Raw genomic sequence first — 23,749 nt, forward strand, 5'->3', positions numbered from 1 at the left:
CTCATCTATTTACAAAGTAAATCAAACAAGGGATCTAAACCCTAATTACTCAAACTCAAGCAATTAAACACGTCATCAAAAGCCCGGGTATTACATTTACGCTTATTCATATGGTTATATATGTTTTTATTATCGCATTTGATTACTTGTTTACGTGCATCTTATGACTATATTGTTATGTGTGATCATGGGACCTAAGCCATTGATCTATGTTGTTATGTGCGATCATGGGACCTAAGCCATTGATCTATGATGTTATGTGCGATCATGGGACCTAAGCCATTGATCTACGATGTTATGTGCGATCAGGGGACCTAAGCCATTGATCTATATATGTTGATAAGTTGATCATGGGACCTAAGCCATTGATCTATGTATGTGTTTGGTCATGGGACTTAAGCCATCGACTCAAACTATGATTATGTTTGTCAAGGGGCTCCGGTCTCTTGGCGTATGTTTGCAAGTACGATAACTTGATTTGATTACGTATGTGAAAACGTATATGAATATTTTCGTTATTTTTCCTCACTGAGTATATTTTCAATATGCTCACCCCTTATCTTTTCAGTTTTGCAGTTTTGGGGTCGAGGTGGCCATGGAAGTCGAGAATGACTAGAGATAAAGATTATGCATAGAAAAATTTTAGTTGAACTAGTTAAGTTTAGTTTATTGTTTTATTTTTTTTATTATTTTAAATTTTGATAGTCAAGGAATTTTATTTTTAACTATTAGTTCTTCAAGTTTTTGGTTTGAAAAGTTTATGAAAAATCGGGGCGTTACATATATACACATATATTGTATGGAATATATTATATATATAACATAATATGGAGTATTAATTGTATATAAGTAAATCTTCTTAAGTTTATTACATGCCACTATAGAAATAACATTCAATTAAAATATTAAAATTAATTTGTTGTCATGAGTTATGCCATTGTAACATTAGTTATTAATTGTTGATTCAAAATTATCAATAAATAAATATGATATGTTATTTATACATATCATTTTTAGAAACTATATATGAAACATAATTGAAAATAAAAGTTATTAATTACGACAATATGTAGTCGTTATTATATATTATATAGATATAGATTATAGAGGTTTGATTAATTTTAAATGTTCAAAATTTCTTTTATACTTGTTAATTAATTGACTAAATATTCATGAAAGAAAGATAAATAAATACATATGTTAAAAGTCCATATATGATCATAAATCTTATCTATATTAATATTTTGATAATTTTATTTATATTTATTATATATATATATATATAATATTTCATGATCAGAAAAATTTCTGTTATGACATACTTAATATGGTCATATAAGGAAAAGTTAGGCTACAAACTCATTTTAAAATAAAAACTACAAATCATGAAAATGTAATAAATTATATGAGTAGAAAAAAATATAATAAAAAGATATTTGTATCATCTAGAGTAGACGAAATAAAGTAACAAATAAAATTTAAAAATATAATTATTTACAAAAATAATAAGGTGATTTTTGGCGGGAAAATACAACTTACTATTTTTGGAAGTGATTGTACTTTTATATATATATATATATATATATATATATATATATATATATATATATATATAGATAGATAGATTAGACCATAATTAGCACATAACATAAGACTTCAAACAAAACCTTTGTGAAAGATAGAAGAGATTGTATTCTATTGATACAGTCTTGAGAGTTGAGAACATTTCTTAGGTTGGTGTTCAAAAAACGAAGAGATTCTATAGTTTTTTAACACTAAAAAGATCCAAAAAAATAATTAAATAATAGGAGTTTTGACAAATAAAATCACGAACTATTTCGAATTTGTAATTTTAACGCGATTTTTGAAGTGTGGCGAATTAAATCACCATCTTTTCAATTTTTGCAATTCCGTTTCCCCACTTTTTTTTTTCGATCGCCAGAGTGTTGAATTGAAGCTTATGGAGATTAGTAAAGACGACGTCATTTTTGTGAGGTCTAAACAACGTCGTTTCATACAATTTCAATTAAAAATTTCTCCAAATTATAAAAGGATTATATACTATATTTGCACCATAATTTTTAATATTTAGTAATTTTATTGTAAACAACGTCGTAATATGAATATTACGTGGATAACTAATCCACATAAACTCAAACTCAACAATACGACGACTGGAAAAAATTGGGGGGATGAAATTGCCAAAATTGGAAAGGTGGTGATTTAATTTGCAACACTTCAAATGTCACGTTAAAATAACAAATTCGAAATAATTCGTGATTTTATTCGCCAAAACCCCTAAATAATATTGAAGTCTAAAACGAGTAAATGATAGTCATAGGCGCCCAATAGAATCAAACAATCCAACAGCTCACAATAAAAATCTATACTAATAATAAAAAGAGCATTGTAAACAACATGTCAATTGCCTATTTTATCCATATTACATGTTTTATTTTAAGATTATTTTACATATTATATATTTGTAAGAATATATTAATTGATTAAATATTACACTAAATTTATGTGATATATATATATATATATATATATATATATATATATATATATAGTTATAGTGAGAACCACAATTATCGTGAGAACATAAGAAACCAATAAAATTACTGCATCTGCTATACAAATTAATGCATCCGCTATTAAATTTAATGCATCCGAAAAAAATAATTTTTTGCTCCCTTCAGGATTCGAACCCAGCATCTGCATCCATCCACCAAGATGATGCATCCACCGTAGATCTTGATGATCGAATGGCTTAAAATGGTTCTCCGTTCTTATTTTATTAGTGGTTCTTATTTGAACCTCTCCCTATATATATATATATATATATAGGGTGCGGTTATAGTGAGAACCACAATTATCGTGAGAACATAAGAACCAATAAAATTACTGCATCTGCTATACAAATTAATGCATCCGCTATTAAATTTAATGCATCCGAAAAAAATAATTTTTTTGCTCCCTTCAGGATTCGAACCCAGCACCTGCGTCCATCCACCAAGATGATGCATCCACCGTAGATCTTGATGATCGAATGGCTTAAAATGGTTCTCCGTTCTTATTTTATTAGTGGTTCTTATTTGAACCTCTCCCTATATATATATATATATATATATATATATATATATATATATAGCTATTGATAAGGCTTATAAATAAATATATATATCCAATAATTATAATTAGTAGAAGTAATGAACTAATAGATTTTCTAAAAAAATATTGTAAGAAATAATAGAATTAAATAGACTAAATTGTTAATTGAAAAATTAAATATAATAAATATATATTATATTTATATTTTATATTTTATCAAATAAAATAATAATGCATACAATGTACGCTCTTTCTGGTAGTACAAAATAAAAGACAACAACCCTAAAACTTTAACATCGTTGCGCCGTTGCATCTTTTCTTAAAAAAAATAGCACTGCACATTCTTCTTCACACGATATGTTTTCCTCCTCTGAATAGAAGAGTAATCCTACAATGCCGACGCAAAAAAAAGTACAAAAAAAACTTATTTGTGTATATAAAACTTGTTAAGCTCTATTTCTTGCAAGTTCATTAATTAGTTTTCGATCTACCTCGTGTTGCTGCCAAAAAACCTTCATCCCTTACAAATTTACATTGGGAACCTCTCGATGGACTTGAGCCATTTAGTTTGCCTATCTTGAAGCAATTTTTGACACATACTTGGAAGGTACATGAATTTCTTTTTACCAAATGTAATTTCAACACATTGAAGGTAAATCTACTTGAAGATTAACAAAAAAAAAATCTATAACTTGCAGTGCGAATAAGAAATGCAACAATAATTTATATAGCAAATAAGAAATGCAAGAAAAACACAGTTTGTATAGCAAATAAAAAATGCAAGAACTCAAGAAAAATATTGTCAATTCAATCAAAAGATGAAAAAAATGACATTGTTTATGGAGTAAAAATAGAGAAAGGAGTATAATGTTTTTGAATTCTAGTAAACTGCAGAAACATTGGGAATACACCAAGAGAATTCGAAGAGACAATTAGGGATATATCAAATTAAAAGAAGACAAAGAAAAAAGTTGGAAGAGGCAGAATGAGAATACAGTGAAGAGACATAGAAGAAGTTGAAGAGACATAGAATTTAGGCGGGAAATTTTGGCTTCACAACTTTGTTTTAGTATAATAGATAGATGAAGTAAGTTTTGTATTTGAAATGTACAGTTCCAGCGAGTTATCTGCAGAGAGCTCTTGTAGAGATATGTATTCGAGCGACTTGCGTTTTTCGAATAATAATTAATTAATAGGTCTTCAATTATCCCTTTGGTACAAATGACTAGGTTCTCAAATTTTTATTTGGTTCAACTGAATTCTTAACTATACAAAATGTAATTAACCCTTTTCAAAAATGAATTTTGGCAAATAAATTCACAAATTATTTTGTAATTATAATATAACTTGATTTTTGAAGTCAGCGGATTAAATCACCATTTTTTTTAATTTTTACAATTTCGTCCCCCTAATTTTTTTCAATCATCGGATTATTGAGTTGAAGTTTACGTGGATTAGTTCGTCACGTAATATTCATGTTACGACGTCGTTTGCAATACAATTGTTAAATATCGAAAATTAGGGTGTATATACATAATACATTTTCTTTATAATTTTGAGAAATTTTTAATTAAAATTGTACGAAACATCATCATTTATGCCTCACAAAAGCGGAATCGTCTTTACTAATTCATATAAGCTCCAATTCAGCGCTCCAGAGATCGAAAGAAAATTAAGGGGACAAAATTGCTAAAATTATTAATGTGATAATTTAATTCACCACGTTTTAAAAGTTACACTAAAACTACAATTTTGAACTAGTTGGTAATTTTGTTGGTCAAATCCTCTTTTGAGTTTTGAACATGATATTTTCCTTATTTTATTTGTTGATGGTAGGACGTGTGGGCTTGACTGAAAGCCCAAATCCAAAGGGCTGAGCCCAGGAAAAGAAACGTGGTGCAACGACCATGTGAGGCCCACGTGATCCACGTGAGACAGCTCCTCATCCATTCAATCACATACACAATACAAACAAACTTCACTCAACCACACTCCTCCATTTATGATTATCTACACTCTCACTCCTTCTGTGTGAATATCCGTTTCCCCCAATTTCCTCGCCATGGCTGGTCTCCTCGAAACCCTCATCGTCCCACGCGCCTCCGCCTCCCTCCTTCCCGTAGTCGGATCCACCTCCATCCGATTCTCTAACTTCAGCGGACTCAAGATCCACCCAACTCGCCCCTCCGTCAAGCTCACTTCAACTCGGAAAGCGCGACTTGCTAGTAGAATCGTCTGTGAGGCGCAGGACACAGCTGTCGAAGGTTTGTATTCGGTTCATACCTCAATTTTCTGCTGAATGATTTTAGTCCGATCACTCTTTTTTTAGTGTAGGTTTTTCGGTTTTGCTGAAGCATTGTCGTGTGTAGTAGCATATTGTTGGAGTGTAGTTTTAGCTGAAATTCAATTAGCAAAGGAGTGACTGCTGTGATAAAAAACTTCAAATATTTTTCAAAATCAAATTATGTCTTAATTCGATCTCTATTGGAATCGTGTGGAACAAAACAGGAATTTGTCTGAGAATACGCCATTAAAAGCAGCTTGCTTAAAGCGTGTTGTCAACTTTTTATGAAAAGCTCTTAAATGCCCCTAAATAAGCTCAATCTTTTTTTTTTTGGGGGGGGGGGGGGGATAAGAATGAGGAGGTCTTTTATTATTATTATTTTTTTTGTTGGGGTTTGGGGATTATCCTATTTTAACAAAATCCTTTGAATTTAGCCACTATAACTACACAATTGCTATTACTGACAGTAGACTCGCTTTGTTGCTTGCCTGTGGGGATTCTTTGATATTGATGTTGTAAATGAAGTGAAAATCCTGTTGGATTCTTAAAAATTGATGATATAAAGGTTAAGGAAGTGAACATCCATGGAGCCATTTATATTGTTGAAGATGATATGTAAAATCACGCTTCTTTCTTAACTACCTAAGCCTTTCCAGTGAGATGATCCTTCAATAAATCTGTGTTCATAGCCCGTTCCTAAAATATTCAAGATTGTAATCCATTGTTGGTTCTGAAAATTGACTAAAAAAATCGAGATGACGAAAGGTTAACCAATGTTCATGGATGAATAATGATGGAATCTGGATTGCAGTTCGTTGTTATGCTCAAATTGTGTTGTTAAGTTCAATATAATTGATTATAGTTCATAATTGTGAAATTTCCAAGCAATGCTAGTTAGTAATAGTTACTTGGTGCCCTAATCAGTATATGTTTTCAAGTTTCTTGGTAGTGAATGCATTCATTTGTGATAAAGATATTATGAATCAAAATCCTTCATAATTATATTTTTGTGACAATGTATGCGCTTGAAACATTCTTAGCATCAATGACATGGTTATTCATTAGCTTGTTGAAAAACTGCAGCGCCTCCTGCTGTCACCGATTCAACTTGGCAGTCTCTCGTACTTGAATCCGACCTACCCGTTCTTGTTGAGTTTTGGGCTCCGTGGTGTGGGCCGTGCCGTATGATCCACCCTGTTATCGACAAGCTGGCCCTGCAATATGCCGGGAAGCTCAAGGTGTACAAGGTTAACACTGATGAATCCCCTTCAATCGCGACCCAGTACGGAATCCGGAGCATTCCAACTGTGATAGTGTTCAAGAATGGTGAGAAGAAAGATGCAGTGATAGGTGCTGTACCAGAATCTACATTGACGACATGCATAGAAAAATTCTTGTAGAGTGTTGTGTTTTGGGGCTTCAAGCCCTGTTCCATCTTTATCGGCCACTTCAAATAATTGCTTTGATAGCCCTTAATTATAAGATCTTGTATAGTGGATGCTGCTGTATTAATATATTATCTTGGAGATAATATAGATGTTATCATTCATCCTTGTAATGTTGGTTATGTGAGTTAGTAGGTGTTTGAGCGAGCATATAAGTTTTTAAAAATAGCTTATAAGTTGATAATGAGCTTATAAGTTCTTTTAAAATATTTGATAAAATAAATTTTTGAATAACTTATAAGCTGTAAAAATAAGGTACTAATTTATCAGCTTCTTAAAAAATACTCCATCCGTCCCATTATTTAAGACACACTTTCCTTTTCGGGCTGTCCCATTAAACAAGACACATTTCTATTTTGGGCTAAAATTAACATGAATTAATTAAGGTTCTATAGAAACCTAAATCCTAACTCTTTTCTCTCACCTACCAATAGTTTCTCTCTCCAATGGTTTTTCTCTCTCTTCACAGCCACCCATCGTTTCTCTCTCTGTTACAGCAGCCATGGCTTCCGGCCCCTCTTCATCTCCCTCGCTCATCTCACCGTTACAGCAGCTATGGCTTCCGGCCCCTCTCCATCTCCCTCGATCATCTCACCCTCCTCCTTCCCTCCCTCTCTTTCTCACGCACTAGTCAACAACACTCATCGACGGTCGTTTATCTCTCTTTCTCCGGCGAATCAAAGTGACGGCAGGAAGGCCGCCGCCCTTGCAATACCTTTTGGGTTTCAAATTTGCAGATTTACTTATGTTTCATGCCTATGAAGACCTTGATTTTGGGGATTATTTCTGATTTGAGGGTATGAATTTGGGGATCTCAGATCGGAGGGAGCAGGGGCGAAGGGAAAGAGGGTGACGGGGACAGCGGTGATGGCTCGCCGGATCAAAGGCTAGCTTTTCTGTTCTTTTCAATGTTTCTTTGATTTTTCTTTAACGGATGATGGGGAGAGCGATTTCAAGGTTTGCTTTTCTGGGTTCTTTAAAAATGACTGGTGGTGGTGGTCGGCGGCGGCGGCGGTGGTCGGCAGTGGTTTGAATCAGTTTTTGGTGTTAAATTTTTTGGATAATTTGCGATTTCTAATTTTGATTTTCTGGGTTTGATTTTCGGAGGTGGTGGTGGTGATGGTCGGCGGTGGCGGTGGTGGTCTAGTTTTGATTTTCTGGGTTTGATTTTCGGAGGTGGCAGTGGTGATGGTCGGCGGTGGCGGTGGTGGTGGTCGTCGGAGAAGATGAGAGAGAGAGAGTTGAGAGTTGAGAGTAAAGTAAATAAAGCCCCTAATTAACTCCTTAATCAAATACACTAATGATGTGAGCCACTACACTTTATTCTCTAAATTACCTCACCTTAACCTCCGTGCCCAAATGAAGTGTGTCTTCATTATTGGGACGGAGGGAGTAACTTGTTTTTATCACAATTTTTTTTTTTTTATAATTTTATATACAATAAACATTTTACAAATACTATTCAATCATAATTTGTTAATTGTATCTATACTCTTAAATTTATCTTTAATTTTTTTTTCTTTAATAAAGATTTTCTCTTTTTTGCATAAATTTTTTTTTTTAACTTATAAATTCTATTATCCAAATACTTCACAATTTATAAATTTTTGAAAAAATTTTACTAATTTTTTTTTTTGAGAACCAGCATGAGCTTCATTCAACTAAAACGCAGTAGAGTTTGAGACAAAAGGAAACAAAACAGAAGAAGAAAAAACAGAGCGAGAAACTAAAGCATATTTTGCCAAACGATCAGCTTCGACAGAGTTTTCTCTCGGCGTCCAACTCCACTTGACTTGGTGCATACTGTCAGCTCGTGAAAAAATGTCCTTGAGTGTGTCCCCGATGAAAGATAAGTCCTCCTCCCTTTTGAGCAATCTCCAATAAAGAGTTTGACAGTCCGTTTCAAGGATGACGTCTCTACATCCCTTCTCTTCGCAGAAGATACAACCTTCAAGAATGGCCCTAGCTTCTCCCTCCTCAGCCGTGAACACCCCCTGGATAAAACCCCACCTAACACCCAACAGAACATCCTCCGCATCTAGCATGACAGCTGCAAAACCCATTCCCACTCCCTCTCCAATAGCAGCGTCGCATTTGATCTTGACCTGTGTTTCTCGGACACACGAAACACTCCTGGGTTTAGAGCTGATCAGCGAGAAGCAAGTCGGTCTTTTCCAAGAGGCACCCTGAGCCACCATGAGACATTCAATGTGAGTGAGTCTCTTGTTTTGAAAGAGCAACAAATTTCGAGCATACCAAGAGGCCCAAGCAATGGTGGCAAAAGCGGAGTGGACCTCCTTGCTGGGATTCAGCCTCACCTGTTCGAACCATTCTTCAATATTCCAAACTGTAGTCGCGTTCATGGGACGAAGCCGGATTGGCGAGATTTCCCACATGAAAGTAACCCACGGGCAATCACGAAGAGCATGCTCCATAGTTTCAACCTCCCATCCGCATCTGCAGCAAGCCGGATCAACCTCAATAGATCGCGCTATTAGAGCTCTTCTCGTCGGTAGAGCCCCACTCAAACATTTCCAGAGGAAGATCTTGACTTATAAACTCTTGAAATATCTTATAAGCTATTAATATTAAAGCTTAAAAACTCTTCGGAATAAGTTTAGCTAAACATACTCTTCATCTATGAATGATATGGATTACATTTTTTCTCTCTCTCATTTCTAAATTGTCAACATATTTGATGATAGGGCACATCGACGTGGGTACGACCCTGGGACCGGGTCGGGCGAACAACGTCACATGTGAGGACTTTGCAGCCCGCACTTGTATGCATAATTATTACATATACTGATGTAATAAGTTTTATACTAGATTACTTGACGTTAATTAATCAATATGGATAAGCATTAACTTATCTTTTATATTTATCACTTTATTCGATAACACCATATTTTAAGTAACAAACTTTAAATAATTGTTTCTTACTCAATGAAAATTGATTTTGAGTAAATAAATATAATAGTAATATATTCAAGGGATAATTGCGTATAATATCACAACCTTTAGCTCAAATCCATTTTGCCAACGAGATTTGAAAAATCCAATTTTTATCACAACATTTGATAGTTGTTCAATCTCCCCACTACCCAATTTCTTGAAAATTTGGAAACTACCCCATTTCAGAAATAATTACACAAAACCCCACTTTTGAGGCTTTTGATATAGAAAAGGACAGTGTATTCAAAATCTTATGAAATACCCATCTAATATGTTTTCTTTTAATTATAAATCAAATTGACCCCACGCTCTGGCCTAAAATGGTATCAGAGCGGGTTTTTATTGAGGCATTATATTATATTTAATTTATTTTATAATTAACCTGTGTGGGAGGAGACTCCATTAAAACTTATGGATCCGAACGAGTGTCCGAGATGTATTATGTACAGGAACTCTCTCCAAAATTTGGAGAGAGAAACTACTCGTTTGATAGACGAGCTCAACTGGAACAATCGAGCCCTCGTAACAAATATTCGGCGAGGAGAAGATGTTGAGATTATTCGTGACATCATCACGGGTATTCATTCCTATCATGAACACCTCATAGGAATTGCCGGGATTAGAATAGCGATTGAGGGAGCAAGAAACGACGCCTACCAGTCACACGACTAATGGAGCCAAGGAACAAAGCTGGAACCGCCTATCCAGCTTATCAGAAGATCGAGCCAGACTCTTCTGAGAACATCAACTTACGGGGGATTAAAAGAACGGTGGAATATTGTGGCAACAAGCTATATGATCTACCAATGGAGATAAGCCAAATATCACTCAAACAAGAGAAAATCTTAAAACTCTTGCGTGATATCCAGAAGAAGGTGGAAGACATCGAAATGCGGAAACCATGTTCCGAAAGCATTCGGAATACATGGTCCAAAGACCCGACGTATCCACTACCACTTGATGCAGCGCCTAAGGAACTACAGCCGAAGGACATAATTCGAATCGTGAAAGGGAAAAATCATGAATAACCTTGATCGAATCGGATTAGAAGATCTACAAGAGTTAGCAGAATCATTTGCTAACCTAAATATGGTTTATCTAAAGATGAACCAAGGAGGAGAGGTGCCCAAAGCTGAGCATCCACAAGCAGAATCGTCTAGGAGAGATGGGGCTCGTGAAGAATCGAGTCATTATCAACGAACCAGACGACGCCGACCCCAGATGCAGGATACTCTTGTAGGGAAGGCCACACTTGAACCAATCCATCCATACGGATTGATTCTCAACCTCGATGAAGCTAGCTTCAAAGATTGGGAAGGACTCATCGATGAATGAGCTTCAGCAATGAAGGTTGTGATTGCCACGATAGAATATGATAAAAACGAATTTATCAAAATCTTCGAGGCAAGTTTTGCTGGAATGGCAAAACAATTCTGGGATAAAGCATCAACAAAGGAGAAGAATGAGCTGTTCACCAAAGAATCTGCTCTGGAAATCCTTGAGTATGCCGCCCACCAGGTTAAAATCCATTTTCTCGGAATGGGTTTTTTTGAAGGATCGGGAGAAGAAAAACGTCAAAAATATCGACAAGCACTTTACAATCTAAGATTGGTAGTGCTGGAGCCAAAAGCTCTTGATGAATTTTTGCGCCTTTATACCCTATATGTCCATATGGGGTTAGTTGATGATCAGACAGCTAGGGACCTCTTTTTTACAAAGTTTCCAAGTCCATGGAGGGAAATGCTCATCAACGAGTACGTGTCACCAGGAGATTATCCACTGGATAGTGCATCAAGAAGAATGTCATATGTCCACAAGAAGTTGTCCGAATGGTGCCAGAAGGCAGCGGACCAGAGAAATCTCAAGAAATTGAGAAGGATCAACAAAAGATCTCCATTGATGTGCGACAACCTAGATCTTCCAACAGAGATTGGAGCTGAGTTGCTGTATCAACGGAGGAGTAGGAAGAAACATAGGTATCAACCCTATGAAACAAAACCAAGAACAAGGCAAAGATCTTGGAGGCCCAGAACAATGTGGACCAGACAGAAGGCTCGTTCCTACAAATCAGGTCAACGGAGCGGACCATTGAGGAGCCGATTTTCATCTCAAAAAGAGAACTCCAGCGAGGAAAACTTTCAGGCGTACCCAAGCCAAAACAAATGAAAGTTTTAAAGATTGTAACTGCCGGACGTGCGGTGCAAAAGGGCATATTTCTACCAATTGCCCTGACAACGAGAAAAGAGGAATACGAAAATTCAAATCCACACCGGATATCGAAGACACCCTCTACAACCAAGAACTGATACCCGTGTATCAATTCGAGGACATATCCTCTGATGAGAGTATATACGAGCAGGAAGAAGTCTTTAGTTCTGAAGATTCAGACATGACGGATGGATCATCTGGAGGCGAGTCAGACTAAAGAAGACGAGGTTGTTACCCACCTGCAGAAGGACAATCAGAATGGATATACCAGCCATTGTCTGATCCCGCAGAAAAAGGTGGTGGATAAACTCGTGAAAAAAATCAAGAATAAAACCGTGGATATACAAACATTCCAAGGGTTTTCAAGAGGAAGATTGGATCAAGTTCTACAAAGCTTGAGTCCATTCAAAAGAAAGCATCATGTTTTCTTTGGCACAACCAGCCGGGAGCTGTCACTTCCAATAGAATTGACAAACAACCAAGTAGAGATCCAGTTAATTCCAGCCGAAGACGTGCGAAGAGATCTCTCAAAAATGAAGCCAGAAGTCGCTAATACGATGAAATGGATTCATATCGGAGCAATTCAGCTGGTGGTTAAGTCTGCTCTTTATCCAGGAACAGATACACCAATCGACATTGTGATTTGTGATAAGAGAGTCACAAATTCAAGAGATTCAGTACTGGGAGCTTTCTCAGGCAATCTTTATGCTAAGCAGATTATAGCCGAGTTGTACCCACAGATCGCTTATAATATTCAAGATGCAGCCTTCAGCCGAGCCCTGACACTATATCAGGACTACAAGAGGAAGGATATTTTAACAGGAGGAAATAGGCCATATTCGATTACGTATCAAGTCTCATATACCCTATCAAATTCCCACCACACGAATCTATTTTTGGAAAAAGATTTTATTGAAATCCCAGAAATATGCAAGGAGGTGGCCAAGGCAATTAGCCCTGACCAAGTCGAAATCCCACAAATAAGGGAAATTGACATCCAAATCGGAGACAAGCAGGTGCTGAAATACGATCAAAGTCTCAGATTGAAAGCGCCAAGGTTGTCATTCCAAGGAGAAAGGCTTACATCAAGGCCTTTGGAAAGAAGCTTTTCTCATTTCTACGAGAGAAAAGCAATCCAGGAAGCACCAGTTCAAGGCATAAGAGTAAAACTCAAATGCCCCGAAGGTTGGAGAAATGTTTCCACAAAGTTTGATACAACCGAAAGGAAAAATCAATTTCCTTGCAACACGTTGTATTATTTGGCAAATCCAGAAAATAATAGATACATTGGAATTCTGGAGATTGGGGGCTTCGAGATCCAGATCGAAGGCAAAGCCGGACAAGAAGCTGACGTCCTAATCTTAGGACGAAATTTCCTTGACAATTATCAACCATGGTCAAGGAAAGCAAGTGGAATGGAGATCACCATCGATGAGAAGAGGTTGCTGATCAAATGACGAGTCCATTCTCGATCTACATCTCCGTAGGGATGTTATATGGGAAATACAAGGCAGAATATTTTGCTACCTATATTGATTCAGGAGCAGGAATCTGCACAACAAAAAGAGGAGTCTTTCCAACAAAAGTTGAAGAGGAACTGCCTCGAATTGTAGGACTAGACTTTTCCAAGAAAATTTTACTCTTATCCAAATGAGTAAAACAGACGAAGATGTTGATAGGCGGAGCAGGCCAAACACCTTGGTACAAGGTCAAGACTCCACCAATCTATTTCCATGATACTGGAGCAAATATATTATTCGGGAATAATTTTCTGCAAACTTTCAAGAAGTACACACAGGACAATGAGGCCAGGAGGCTGGTGTTCAAAACCAATTGTGACCACAAAATCATTGTGCAAAGGCTCGAATGAGCTTTTAATCGATCGATGCCAGTTAACTTTCGCAGCAAGCATGGTGATGATGGTAGACTCCGGAGACCACAAATGAAGGATCAACGGAGATTCAGAGATGTTTTGCTTAAATGCAGAATCGAAGGATTTCCAGATCTCTCAGAGGAAGAAACTCAAATCCTCAAAGTTTCCTTGATATCATATAAAGATATTAAGGAAGAAGAACAGATGTCCATAGCCGATGTCAAGAGGAGAATCCAGAAGTGTTATCACGAGGATCCTTTGGCATGGTAGGACAAGAACCAACTCAAAGCTACCTTAAAAGTTAAAACTGGAAAGGAGCATGAGTTCGTGAGGTTCAGACCTATCCTGATGAATACTCAAGATCAGCAGGATATGAGGAACATAATCAAGGAACACCTTGATTTAAAGTTGATCGAACCAGGGAATTCGCCTTACAGCAGCCCTGGATTCCTGGTGAGAAATCATGGGGAGATCAAAAGAGGAAAACCGAGACTGGTCATTAATTACAAATGAATTAATGATATTCTTGAGTTTGACGGATACTTCATCCCGAGCAGAGAACACCTTATCAACTGTATCAGAAGTGCAAAGGTATTCTCAAAGTTTGACTGCAAATCTGGGTTTTACCAGATTCGTATGGATGAGGGAAGCAAGAAGTTCACAGCCTTCTCAACTCCACAGGGACACTATATCTGGAATGCCATGCTAATGGGGTTAGCCAATGCACCTCAGATATTCCAAAGAAAGATGGATAATCTTTTTAAAGATTATTCTTCATTCATATTTGTTTATATTGATGACATTCTAATTGCATCAAAGAACACTCATGAACATGTTAGGCATCTGGAGATCTTTGCGGATGTGTGTCAACAAGAAGGATTGGTGTTGTCTGAAAAGAAGGCAGTCGTGGCAACCCAGAAGATGGAATTTTTGGAAATCGAGATCGATGAGTCTGGGATAATTCTACAAGATCATATTGTGGAAAAGGTCCAAAAATTTCCAGAGGATCTCAAGGAAAAGAAGCAGCTCCAAAGCTTTCTTGGAGTTGTTAACTTTGCAGAGATGTTCATCAAAAATCTTGCAGAGCATAGAAAAATCTTCAGTCCACTACTGAAGAAAGATGTTCCATTCATATGGAAGGAGGAGCATCGTGAGGGTATGAAAAAGCTTAAAGAGATTTGCAAAAATCTCCCAAAGCTTTCAATACCACAAGACGAGGACGAACTAGTCCTATACACCGACGCAAGTGATTTTTGGTGGGCAGCAGTGCTCACAAAAATTACCCCTTATGGAGAGGAACCATGTAGATACTGTAGTGGTCTCTTTTCCGACAATGAGGCTGTGCGATGGCACATCAACGAGAAGGATTCTATGCAGTCAAAAAGGCGTCCAAGAAATGGCCGCTATTTTTACTTGCAAAGAAATTCATTTTGAAAGTTGATAACACTAACGTTAATTATTTCTTAACTAAGAAAATTAAATCTAAACCTGAAAATGCTAGATTACTTAGATGGCAGGCTGAATGCCAATATTATGATTTTGATATTGTCATTCTGAATTCTGATGATAATGTTCTTGCAGATTTCCTAACAAGAGATGGAACCAACTGAGGTTGACGCCATCATTTTAAACCAGAGGCAACTCCAGGATAACATGGAGATGCTACAACAGGAATGGTAAAGAGTGTGTACTCCATGCCAAACAAGCTGGAAGGATACAATCGGTTTATGAAGCCAAAGTATCTGACCGTATACGAGAATGCCTTAAGAAGATGATAAATCTTCATGATCCACAAGCCGCTTTTGCGCGGGATTAGGGCTCCCCTGATCGAAGCAGGCATTACCGTACTGGCCGGATTACCGATAGCAGGGGATTCAAGTACCCCTAGCACAAGTTCTGAGGCTAAGGTGTCAAAACCGAATCCTCAAGAAAAAGATGTTGCTAAAGCTTTATCGCCCGAACCAACATGTCAACCCTCCACCTCTGGGGTAAAAGAGGGAGAGATCAATCTTAGGCCAATGACGGGAAAATCTAAGGTTGATACTGATCTTCTTGAAGTATCTCCAATTTGGCAGGTTTACCAGTCCAGATGGGAGAAACTAAATACAAGAAAGGGCATTAATCCGGGAAACAGCCGGGTTGATGTCGGGGAAAAATATCCTCGAGTGTGGATGACTACCGGAGCCAATCCACAAGATGTCAAGGAATGGTATGAATTCGGGGTGCTAGCCTCGGTTTATACTATCTTCCCGGCGTTCAACGAAATCAAAGGTATACCAAGGTGGATCCAAGAAACAGTTTACGACGCCTGGCGAACAATGAGTCCCTCAAACGAGGGGATGTTTTGGAACTGTATTTCTATAGTGCAGCGCCAGAACCGATAGGAAAGGGCAACCATGAGGTTTTCCATTTCATAAAGCTTCGACGGCCCGACAATCAAGCCTTGAACCGAATCAAGGCTCCCGACCATCAGTCTTCTATTGTCGCCACATTTACGGAAGAACATATTTCCACAAGGCGAGCATGAGGATTATAGGTCTGTCTTATAGAGATGGACAAAGTTAAGTCTAGATTCAAGTTCTCTCAGAATTCGAATTTGTGATCATTCTTGTTAAATACCATGACAGGAACTACTACCAAGTATGCTGAAAAAGCCTTTGAAGAAAAAAGGCTAACACTTTGGCAAAACAAGATCGCGGGGAGCAAAGAGGTTCGTCGCAAGTTCTGTAATATGGCTCACTTGGGCCATTGGAATGAACACGTCTGCGTGGAATGTCCCATGCAGAAAGAACCGGAGTTTTCCAAGGGTTTCCTTCCAAAACCCGATAAAAATAAGTTCCGGTCCTACGAGTATGAGGAGCACAAGATTCCACGAGGACGAGCACCTAGGGTGCCAAAAACGTAAGATGCCCGACAAAGAAAAGGGAGTCATGTGACTCGAAACAGGAGGACCACTCACTAAAAGAAAAACGACAAAAATGGGTGGATGCGGACTAATTACCCACTGAAGACGAAAGTGGGTAATCCTACAGAAGCTCCACTCACCAAAAAGCAGAAAACAAAGCTGAGTGGAGGAAAAAGCAGCTGGCCCTTACCAATAATTATCACAATATAATAAAAGGAAGGTTCAGCTCCATGTGAAGGCACTAACTAGTGTCGGCAATCATGGCCGACAAAAGAAGGTGGCAGTCACAATCCATGAGCTGGCCTCAATGGAAAGGAATCCGAGGCCAACCACCAAGACTTATAGAGGGCATCAAACCTCTATAAAACCACAAGCTCTGGAGAGAAGAAGGCATCCGGAAAAACACAACACCTTCACACAACACACACTCTCTCTAGAAATTATCTTTGTAATTTTAAATTATCTGTTTTTAAAAGTTTTTAAAGTTCTAGTTTTTAGTTTCTTTTATGTATACAAGTATTAGCTACTAATGAGTAGCTAAAACAAGTTTATCTCCTCCCTAAGGGAGATTTTATGAAATAAATTAAATATTCTATAATTCCTCTATGAACGCTTTTATTTTGCTCAACTTTCCGGTTTAGTAAGAATTTTCTTTCATTTTTCAACAAAATATTTTACGTCGAAATTTAGTGAAGGAGGAAGGTTGCAACCATCTCTTGCAAGTGCGTGGTTGGACGGAGCCGAGGGGGTAGACGGTCCGTAAAACGCAACAAGTACTGACTCCTGAAGAAGACCATTCGACTAAAGGTATGAAATTGGTTTATGTTTAGATTAATTTTGAAGTGATACGGAAGCATGTTGGGCCTTTTATTAATTTGATTATTGTTCTTTTATTTTAGAAAACTTTTAAGCGTATTTTGCTTAATTCATGTTGGGGGTCCTTTTCCTATTTATTCAAAGATCAAAGAAGATGGGGGTTGTTGTATAATTTTGTGCAAATTTGGGGAAAATCTAAATAAGTCAAAAAGTTTGGTATGGGCAAATTGAACAATAATGAAATGTTATGATAAATTTTGGAAAATTCAAAGGTCATGGACAAATTGGATTTTGATTAAAGGTGGTGATATTACATGCAATTATCCATATATTCAACTATCTACTTTTCTCAAACTATCTACAAGAAATATCATTTTTTCAAACATCTACACCACATATCCATCATATTATTTAAATATTTGTTAAATAACACACATGGAACAAAATCTGACATTGAAGTATACTTTGCAGCCAAAATTTGACTACCTTTAATTTTAACAAAGATTCTACATTGATTTGCCGATCCCGACCCCACTAACAATAATCATGTCTTTGTACTAAAACCTCCCATTAATACCACCGACGCATAATCTATTTCTGAACTTCCGCATTTTACAATTCCGTTGACGATTGTTTCAACTTTCAACTGTAGTTTGCACATTTTGAATCTACCAATCGTATTTTTCCAACTGTAATTTTTTTTTTATCAGAAAAAGTAATGATATCATTAAGGGAGGTACCAGCAGTACCACGAAGAACTTACAACAGTTTACAAATCAAATTGTTGGAACACCATGAGTCCAACTCGATCTCTTTGTCAACGATCTTCAAAATCTTATTCCAACACCACACTCTAGTCTTAATCTCCCAAACAAAAGTTTTTGTCGCCCAATCTTGACTATGAAAACGTCTCTCATTTCTTTTTTTCCACAAAATCCAAATGCATCCCATCCAAATAGCCAAGAGCAAGTTTTGAATCTTCTTATCATTTCTGAAACTCGTAAACATACCAAGGTGCTTGTCGATGGAGAATGGCCTAGCTGTTGTGATGCCAAGCCATTTTTGAATTTCATTCCACACCTCCTCCGTCTTTGGGCAGAGAAGAAAAAGGTGGTTGATCGATTCTTCCACCCCACCGCACTCTCCACACTTCGAGTCTTCCTCGCTCACCGGAATCTTCCTTTTCCTCAAGTTATCGCATGTCGGGAGACGATTTTTCAGCATTCTCCATGCTGTCATCGAGGCTTTATGTGGAGTTTTAGCCTTCCAAACTGCATTGAGGGTCTTTGCGTCAATGACCTGCCTAATTGGTTCACTCCTTCTGGTTTTGATCGTTGTGTATGCCGACTTGGTACTGAAATTCCCGTCTGGTGCAACCAGCCAAATCCAAGTGTCGTTGGTACCTGTACAAGGGGAACATTGACCAATATAATTGGTTAATCTGTCAATAACCTCCTGTTCACTATCCCTCACTTCCCTACGCCATTTAAACTCCCACTCCCAAGTCCCCTCTTCCCATCTCCCCCACTCCCCAATAGTTGCTCTCTTATTGGCGGCTAACTGATAAAGTCTCGGGAAGGCATTCGACCCAACCCAAACTGTAATTTGTGCGCATTTTAAAAATAAATTAACTCATTTTATGCATATATGTATCAATCTATTATACCGCCGACATAATCCATTATATCGTCCGGGATTGTCCATTATACTGTCGCCACATAATTTATTATGCGGGGGGCATAATCGATTACATCACGCGCATATTTACAGATAATTAAAATAGAATCTAAGTACAATCAACTATGTAATTATTTGTTCTCGACAGCACGCCACATTCTTCTATGACATTGTGTAAGCAACAATTATTAAAAAAGAGAAACGAATATAGGAGGTAGATGATATAAAATTTAGGTATTTTTTGTAGACACTTTTGAGAAGTTGGGTATTTTTGCAAACCTCCGATAAATATACTACGGTCATATATTCAAAAACCTAGTTTGAGCCTATATATGCCATTTAATTCTAGTAAATTATTTTTTTTTTGTTACTCAAAAAATTGCACAAACATTCATCAACTCAAAACCAATTTTCAACAACCCCACTATCAAACATGTATACGAAAATTAAGTTCTGCTTCATTACATGAGTCTCGAATCATATTTCCACTGGAGCAGAGCTTTGAATCTTGGAGGAAGAAGACAGCGGGCGCCATGCCGCTGCTGCAGAAACACGATCGCAGCCAAAGCGATAACACCACAAGGAATGATCACATCCCAAGCTGCTGAGTAAAAATCTGCAGCTGGATTTGCATAATAGAAAGTTTGATCAACATTGGACAAAGCTGGATAATTGTGTTTCCTGTACTGGTTATATGCATGGGGCGCTGATCGAACTGCGCTCATGCCAGCATAGAACGCAGCACACAGAGCTTTCTCTGTTGAATCTCCCAAAATACTGAGCAGAATCTGCGGAAGAAGAAATCCGTCCAACATCAAACCTGCATACGGCCTTGAGCTGAGCAAGCCCACAGAAATGCAGAGCGACACTGAGACGAGCGAGGCTGCTCTCTCACGTATCCACGAGCCTCCTTGATTTGATTTTGCATTCCAAACGACGTAGAATAGGCGTATGTGCAGAGCGAATTCTATCACGGAGATCACCATTGATGCTACTTTATCATTCTTTAGTAAGCTATCTTGGAATGTCTGCTCCTTTTGGTTGCTGGGAAACAGGATTTTGAAGTTGAAAGCTACTGATATGATGATGTGGCCTAGAGACAGAATTAGGATCATGAGGAGAGAAATGGAAGAGGCCACCTCAGTGTGTCGTCTCACATGGCGAATCTGCAGCCACACGAAGAGGCAAGAGAGCGCGTTGGATGTCACGAGCATGCTCAGTTCTACGTTCAATCTCCACGTCGGAGGTAGATTCACTTCAAAGTCATGATGAGGGAAGGGTGACAGGAGGCTCAAATCCGGGAAATGGAGAGGATCTGCTTGTGATGTTGTGCTCTCGATGCTCCCTTTAAGAAAGGCACCATTGTTATCCAAGGAATCAAACTCAAACTTCACAACTATGTCACAGTCTACTGCTGCATAAGTTGAGCCACTTTGAATCTGTGGCCTCAACTTTCTGCACCCCACCATGCAAACATATCCAGTCTCAGAATCATACTCTCCTTCAGCTGTGATGATCATTTCGCGATGGGGATTAATCTTGGGCCACTTCGCCTCAGAATACAGATTGATGCTTATTTTGTAGCTTATATTGAAAAGGGCATTTTCTGATCTGATCATAGGCTCAGGCTGTGCCCTAGGATCCACTTCAAAAATTTCAGCTCCAACACAAAAAGGCACAGCAGAACCCCAACCACATTTTTGGCCTTCAACAAAAACATCAAATCTTGTAGACATAGTATAAGAGTTCCCAACTGGATATGTTTTCCCATTCTTCTCAAACTTCTTCACGGGGCACGACTCCCTCGCTCTATCCATCTCTGTGTATTCATATCTGTGGCCCAGTGCCACCACGCGATTCTCAGAAGTATCGGTGAGGCTGATCCTTCTGAAGTAGCCAGACTCCTCAGCAGTTTTGGAGCTCCAAATTTGTCCAACAATTCTGGCCTCATTTCTGATATCCAAGATTGAAGGGTACCTCAGACTAAGCCTCATTGTGCAATCTCCCACGGCATTCCCAAAATGGTCGGCCGGATTCAAGATCTGACACGCGGCACCAAACAACTGATTAGTCTCATCATCCCATGATGCCTCCACAATCAGAGTCCAATCAAGGTTAAAAGTTTTGTTGTAAGCAAAGTTGTTATGTCGAAATTTTGCCAAGTATCTAAGCTCTCTCTTATCCTCACAACACTGCAAAGGGAGCATGTAAAGAAAGGGAGGCAAGAATTGAGAGAACCTATCACCAAGTGGAGAACAATGCTGAGAATCTGAGCACTCTACTGCATACTCCAACTCCAAGAAAGCCTGTCCTGCTGTTACCACCGAGCAGAAACTAGACGACTCCAAACTGAGGGACCGATCTTTTGGGAAGACATAATCATTCAGAAACATGCTATTGAGTTCTTTTGGGACCAGGGAGTAGGTATAGTTGGGAAAAACAGGAAAATTGTATATCAAGATTGGATCAAAGTAAGCTAGATCACCAGCAAATAGAGTGCTGTGTAAAGTCCCACTTATAAGACTAGTATACACAGACGGATTATCTTCAGCTGCGTAGTTCAGCTTAAGAACAGCATCCAGATTGACGCAGCAGCCCCCCTCGAGCTCCAAATAAGCAGATCCAACCATACAAAGGTTCCCAGAAATCTGGGACCAGAAGCCCTCCAGCAAGAATGTGATGGCCTCTTGATCTCTAGTGGTTTCGTAATAAGATCCTGTGTATCCGGGGATGTGATAAAACGGGAATGCATACATGATATGCAATAAGGCCTCGACCTTGTAGATGCCATTTTCAGCAGTTCCATTGAATTTTGGTTGAAATTCAAGTAAGAGAGATTTGGCAAGATTTTGATTGGGCTGGTTCCCTGCTTTCCTGCCTATGAGGCTCTCTCCACCGGTGAAATGAGGTGTGATGAAACGCGGTATAAAGTTTTTGTAAGTGCAGTTATTTGGGATGGATTGAGGCACTACAGAAGAGCAATGATCTGTGTAGGAAACAGTTGTGGAATTTGAGAAAGAAAAGGCATGAACTGTGCAGATACAAGTGGAAAGGAAGGAGATGTAGATCCATGAACAAGGCATTGTATAGCAACACAGAAAATTCAAATAAACCAAAATCAAGAAGAAGAAGAAGAAGAAGAAGGTTTTACTGTTACGTATTTTTAAAGTCTAAAGTCTTTCAAAAATTGCATATATTTAGTCCTCTCTTTCCTGGCAGGCACATGGTGTTGACTGCTAATTATTTTATGCATCACCCATCCACCATCTAGACACGATCCAAGTTTAGTAAAATTATAATAAGTGACTTAGGTTTCAACAAATTTTTGTGTAACTTTATCATTGTTGCATTTAAATCTAGAGTTGTACATTAACAAGGATCCATTACATATACAAAACAGTATTACAAGAAGACCAAGAAACAGCACGACATATGCAGATAATTTCAAGAAAGAAGCATAAACAAGTGTAACTGTCACTTGATTAGATTCAAACCAAAAAAGGAGGAAAGCACGACGCGTGCTTTCAACAGTTGCTCATTTTCATCAAACGGAGCAAACTCTTTCATGGTAATCTGGAAGATTATGAATTTTGGGATACTTTCCCAACAAGGTGGTAGTTCTTTTATAATGGTTTGAGGTCAAGAATCGTATTTCCACCTATGAAGAAAGATGTAAATATATATGGTATGGAGTCTTTGTTAGTACGAATTGTGGGATTTGATTTAGGGACTATGGAAGTAGAAAAGGCAGGAAACAAAGAAGCAAAAGGTGATGCAAATCCAGGATGAAGACGTTGTTCAGTACCAAACAGCAAATTCTCAGAAAACTGAAAATCAAGAAGAAGAAAACTAAGAAAGGTGTATTATCAGTTAATAATATTCATGAATATTAGTGATGGTTTTCATGAAAATGTAATTATGCCTACATCTTATTAGCATATAATTTTCTACTCATGCAGGCAGGCAGGAGCGGTTGACTTGTTGATATATTATTCGAGAGAAGACAAATTTATTAGCGTTGACAATTACTATAAGAAATGCTTATTTTCTATGAAGACTCCCAGAAGTCTTCCTGGCTGTGATATGGTTTAAGTAGGTCAAGTGGTACTACTACCATATCAGAATCTTTAGATTCTATGTTTGACAAACTAAACAATTCAGGAATCTGCATTATTTCTTTAAGCCATTCAAATTGAGGCCAAGTTGATGGGTATAGTACATTATTGGTAGTTGCTACCAAATACACACTAATCAACCAAGACTGTCATTTATAAATATTTTTAAGAACAATTTTAGTAAATTTCGATTCCGGATTCATTCATGTGACCTAGTAAAGTAGGTAGACTCGGATTTGTTTATTGGTTATGAGTTGATTAATTGAAAATCCAGTTGGAAAAGATAATGAGCACTCATGGAGTAATCAAGAAAATAACTGATAAAATAGAATTTGATTATTTGTGAAGAGTATCAAT

The 23,749-nt window shown here is 37.7% G+C and overlaps 4 protein-coding genes across 4 annotated transcripts; 2 read left to right on the forward strand and 2 right to left on the reverse strand.

Moving 5' to 3' along the window:
- The first annotated feature begins 5,051 nt into the window (after positions 1 to 5,051).
- Positions 5,052 to 6,952, forward strand: LOC131013310 (uncharacterized). The gene is made up of 2 exons (XM_057941387.1): positions 5,052 to 5,378; positions 6,482 to 6,952. Exons 1-2 carry the CDS (start codon positions 5,177 to 5,179, stop codon positions 6,796 to 6,798), a joined length of 519 nt encoding a protein of 172 aa, XP_057797370.1. The 5' UTR covers positions 5,052 to 5,176; the 3' UTR covers positions 6,799 to 6,952.
- A 1,552-nt stretch (positions 6,953 to 8,504) lies between these two features.
- On the reverse strand, positions 8,505 to 9,278 carry LOC131008284 (uncharacterized). The gene has a single exon (XM_057935172.1). It carries the CDS (start codon positions 9,276 to 9,278, stop codon positions 8,505 to 8,507), a length of 774 nt encoding a protein of 257 aa, XP_057791155.1.
- A 2,916-nt stretch (positions 9,279 to 12,194) lies between these two features.
- LOC131008285 (uncharacterized) lies at positions 12,195 to 13,463 on the forward strand. The gene has a single exon (XM_057935173.1). It carries the CDS (start codon positions 12,195 to 12,197, stop codon positions 13,461 to 13,463), a length of 1,269 nt encoding a protein of 422 aa, XP_057791156.1.
- A 6,275-nt stretch (positions 13,464 to 19,738) lies between these two features.
- On the reverse strand, positions 19,739 to 22,360 carry LOC131008286 (uncharacterized). The gene has a single exon (XM_057935174.1). The coding sequence runs from the start codon at positions 22,358 to 22,360 to the stop codon at positions 19,739 to 19,741; it is 2,622 nt and encodes an 873-aa protein (XP_057791157.1).
- Positions 22,361 to 23,749: the final 1,389 nt, after the last annotated feature.

Source organism: Salvia miltiorrhiza, chromosome 2 (assembly GCF_028751815.1).
Source record: "Salvia miltiorrhiza cultivar Shanhuang (shh) chromosome 2, IMPLAD_Smil_shh, whole genome shotgun sequence".
Taxonomy (NCBI): Eukaryota; Viridiplantae; Streptophyta; class Magnoliopsida; order Lamiales; family Lamiaceae; genus Salvia; species Salvia miltiorrhiza.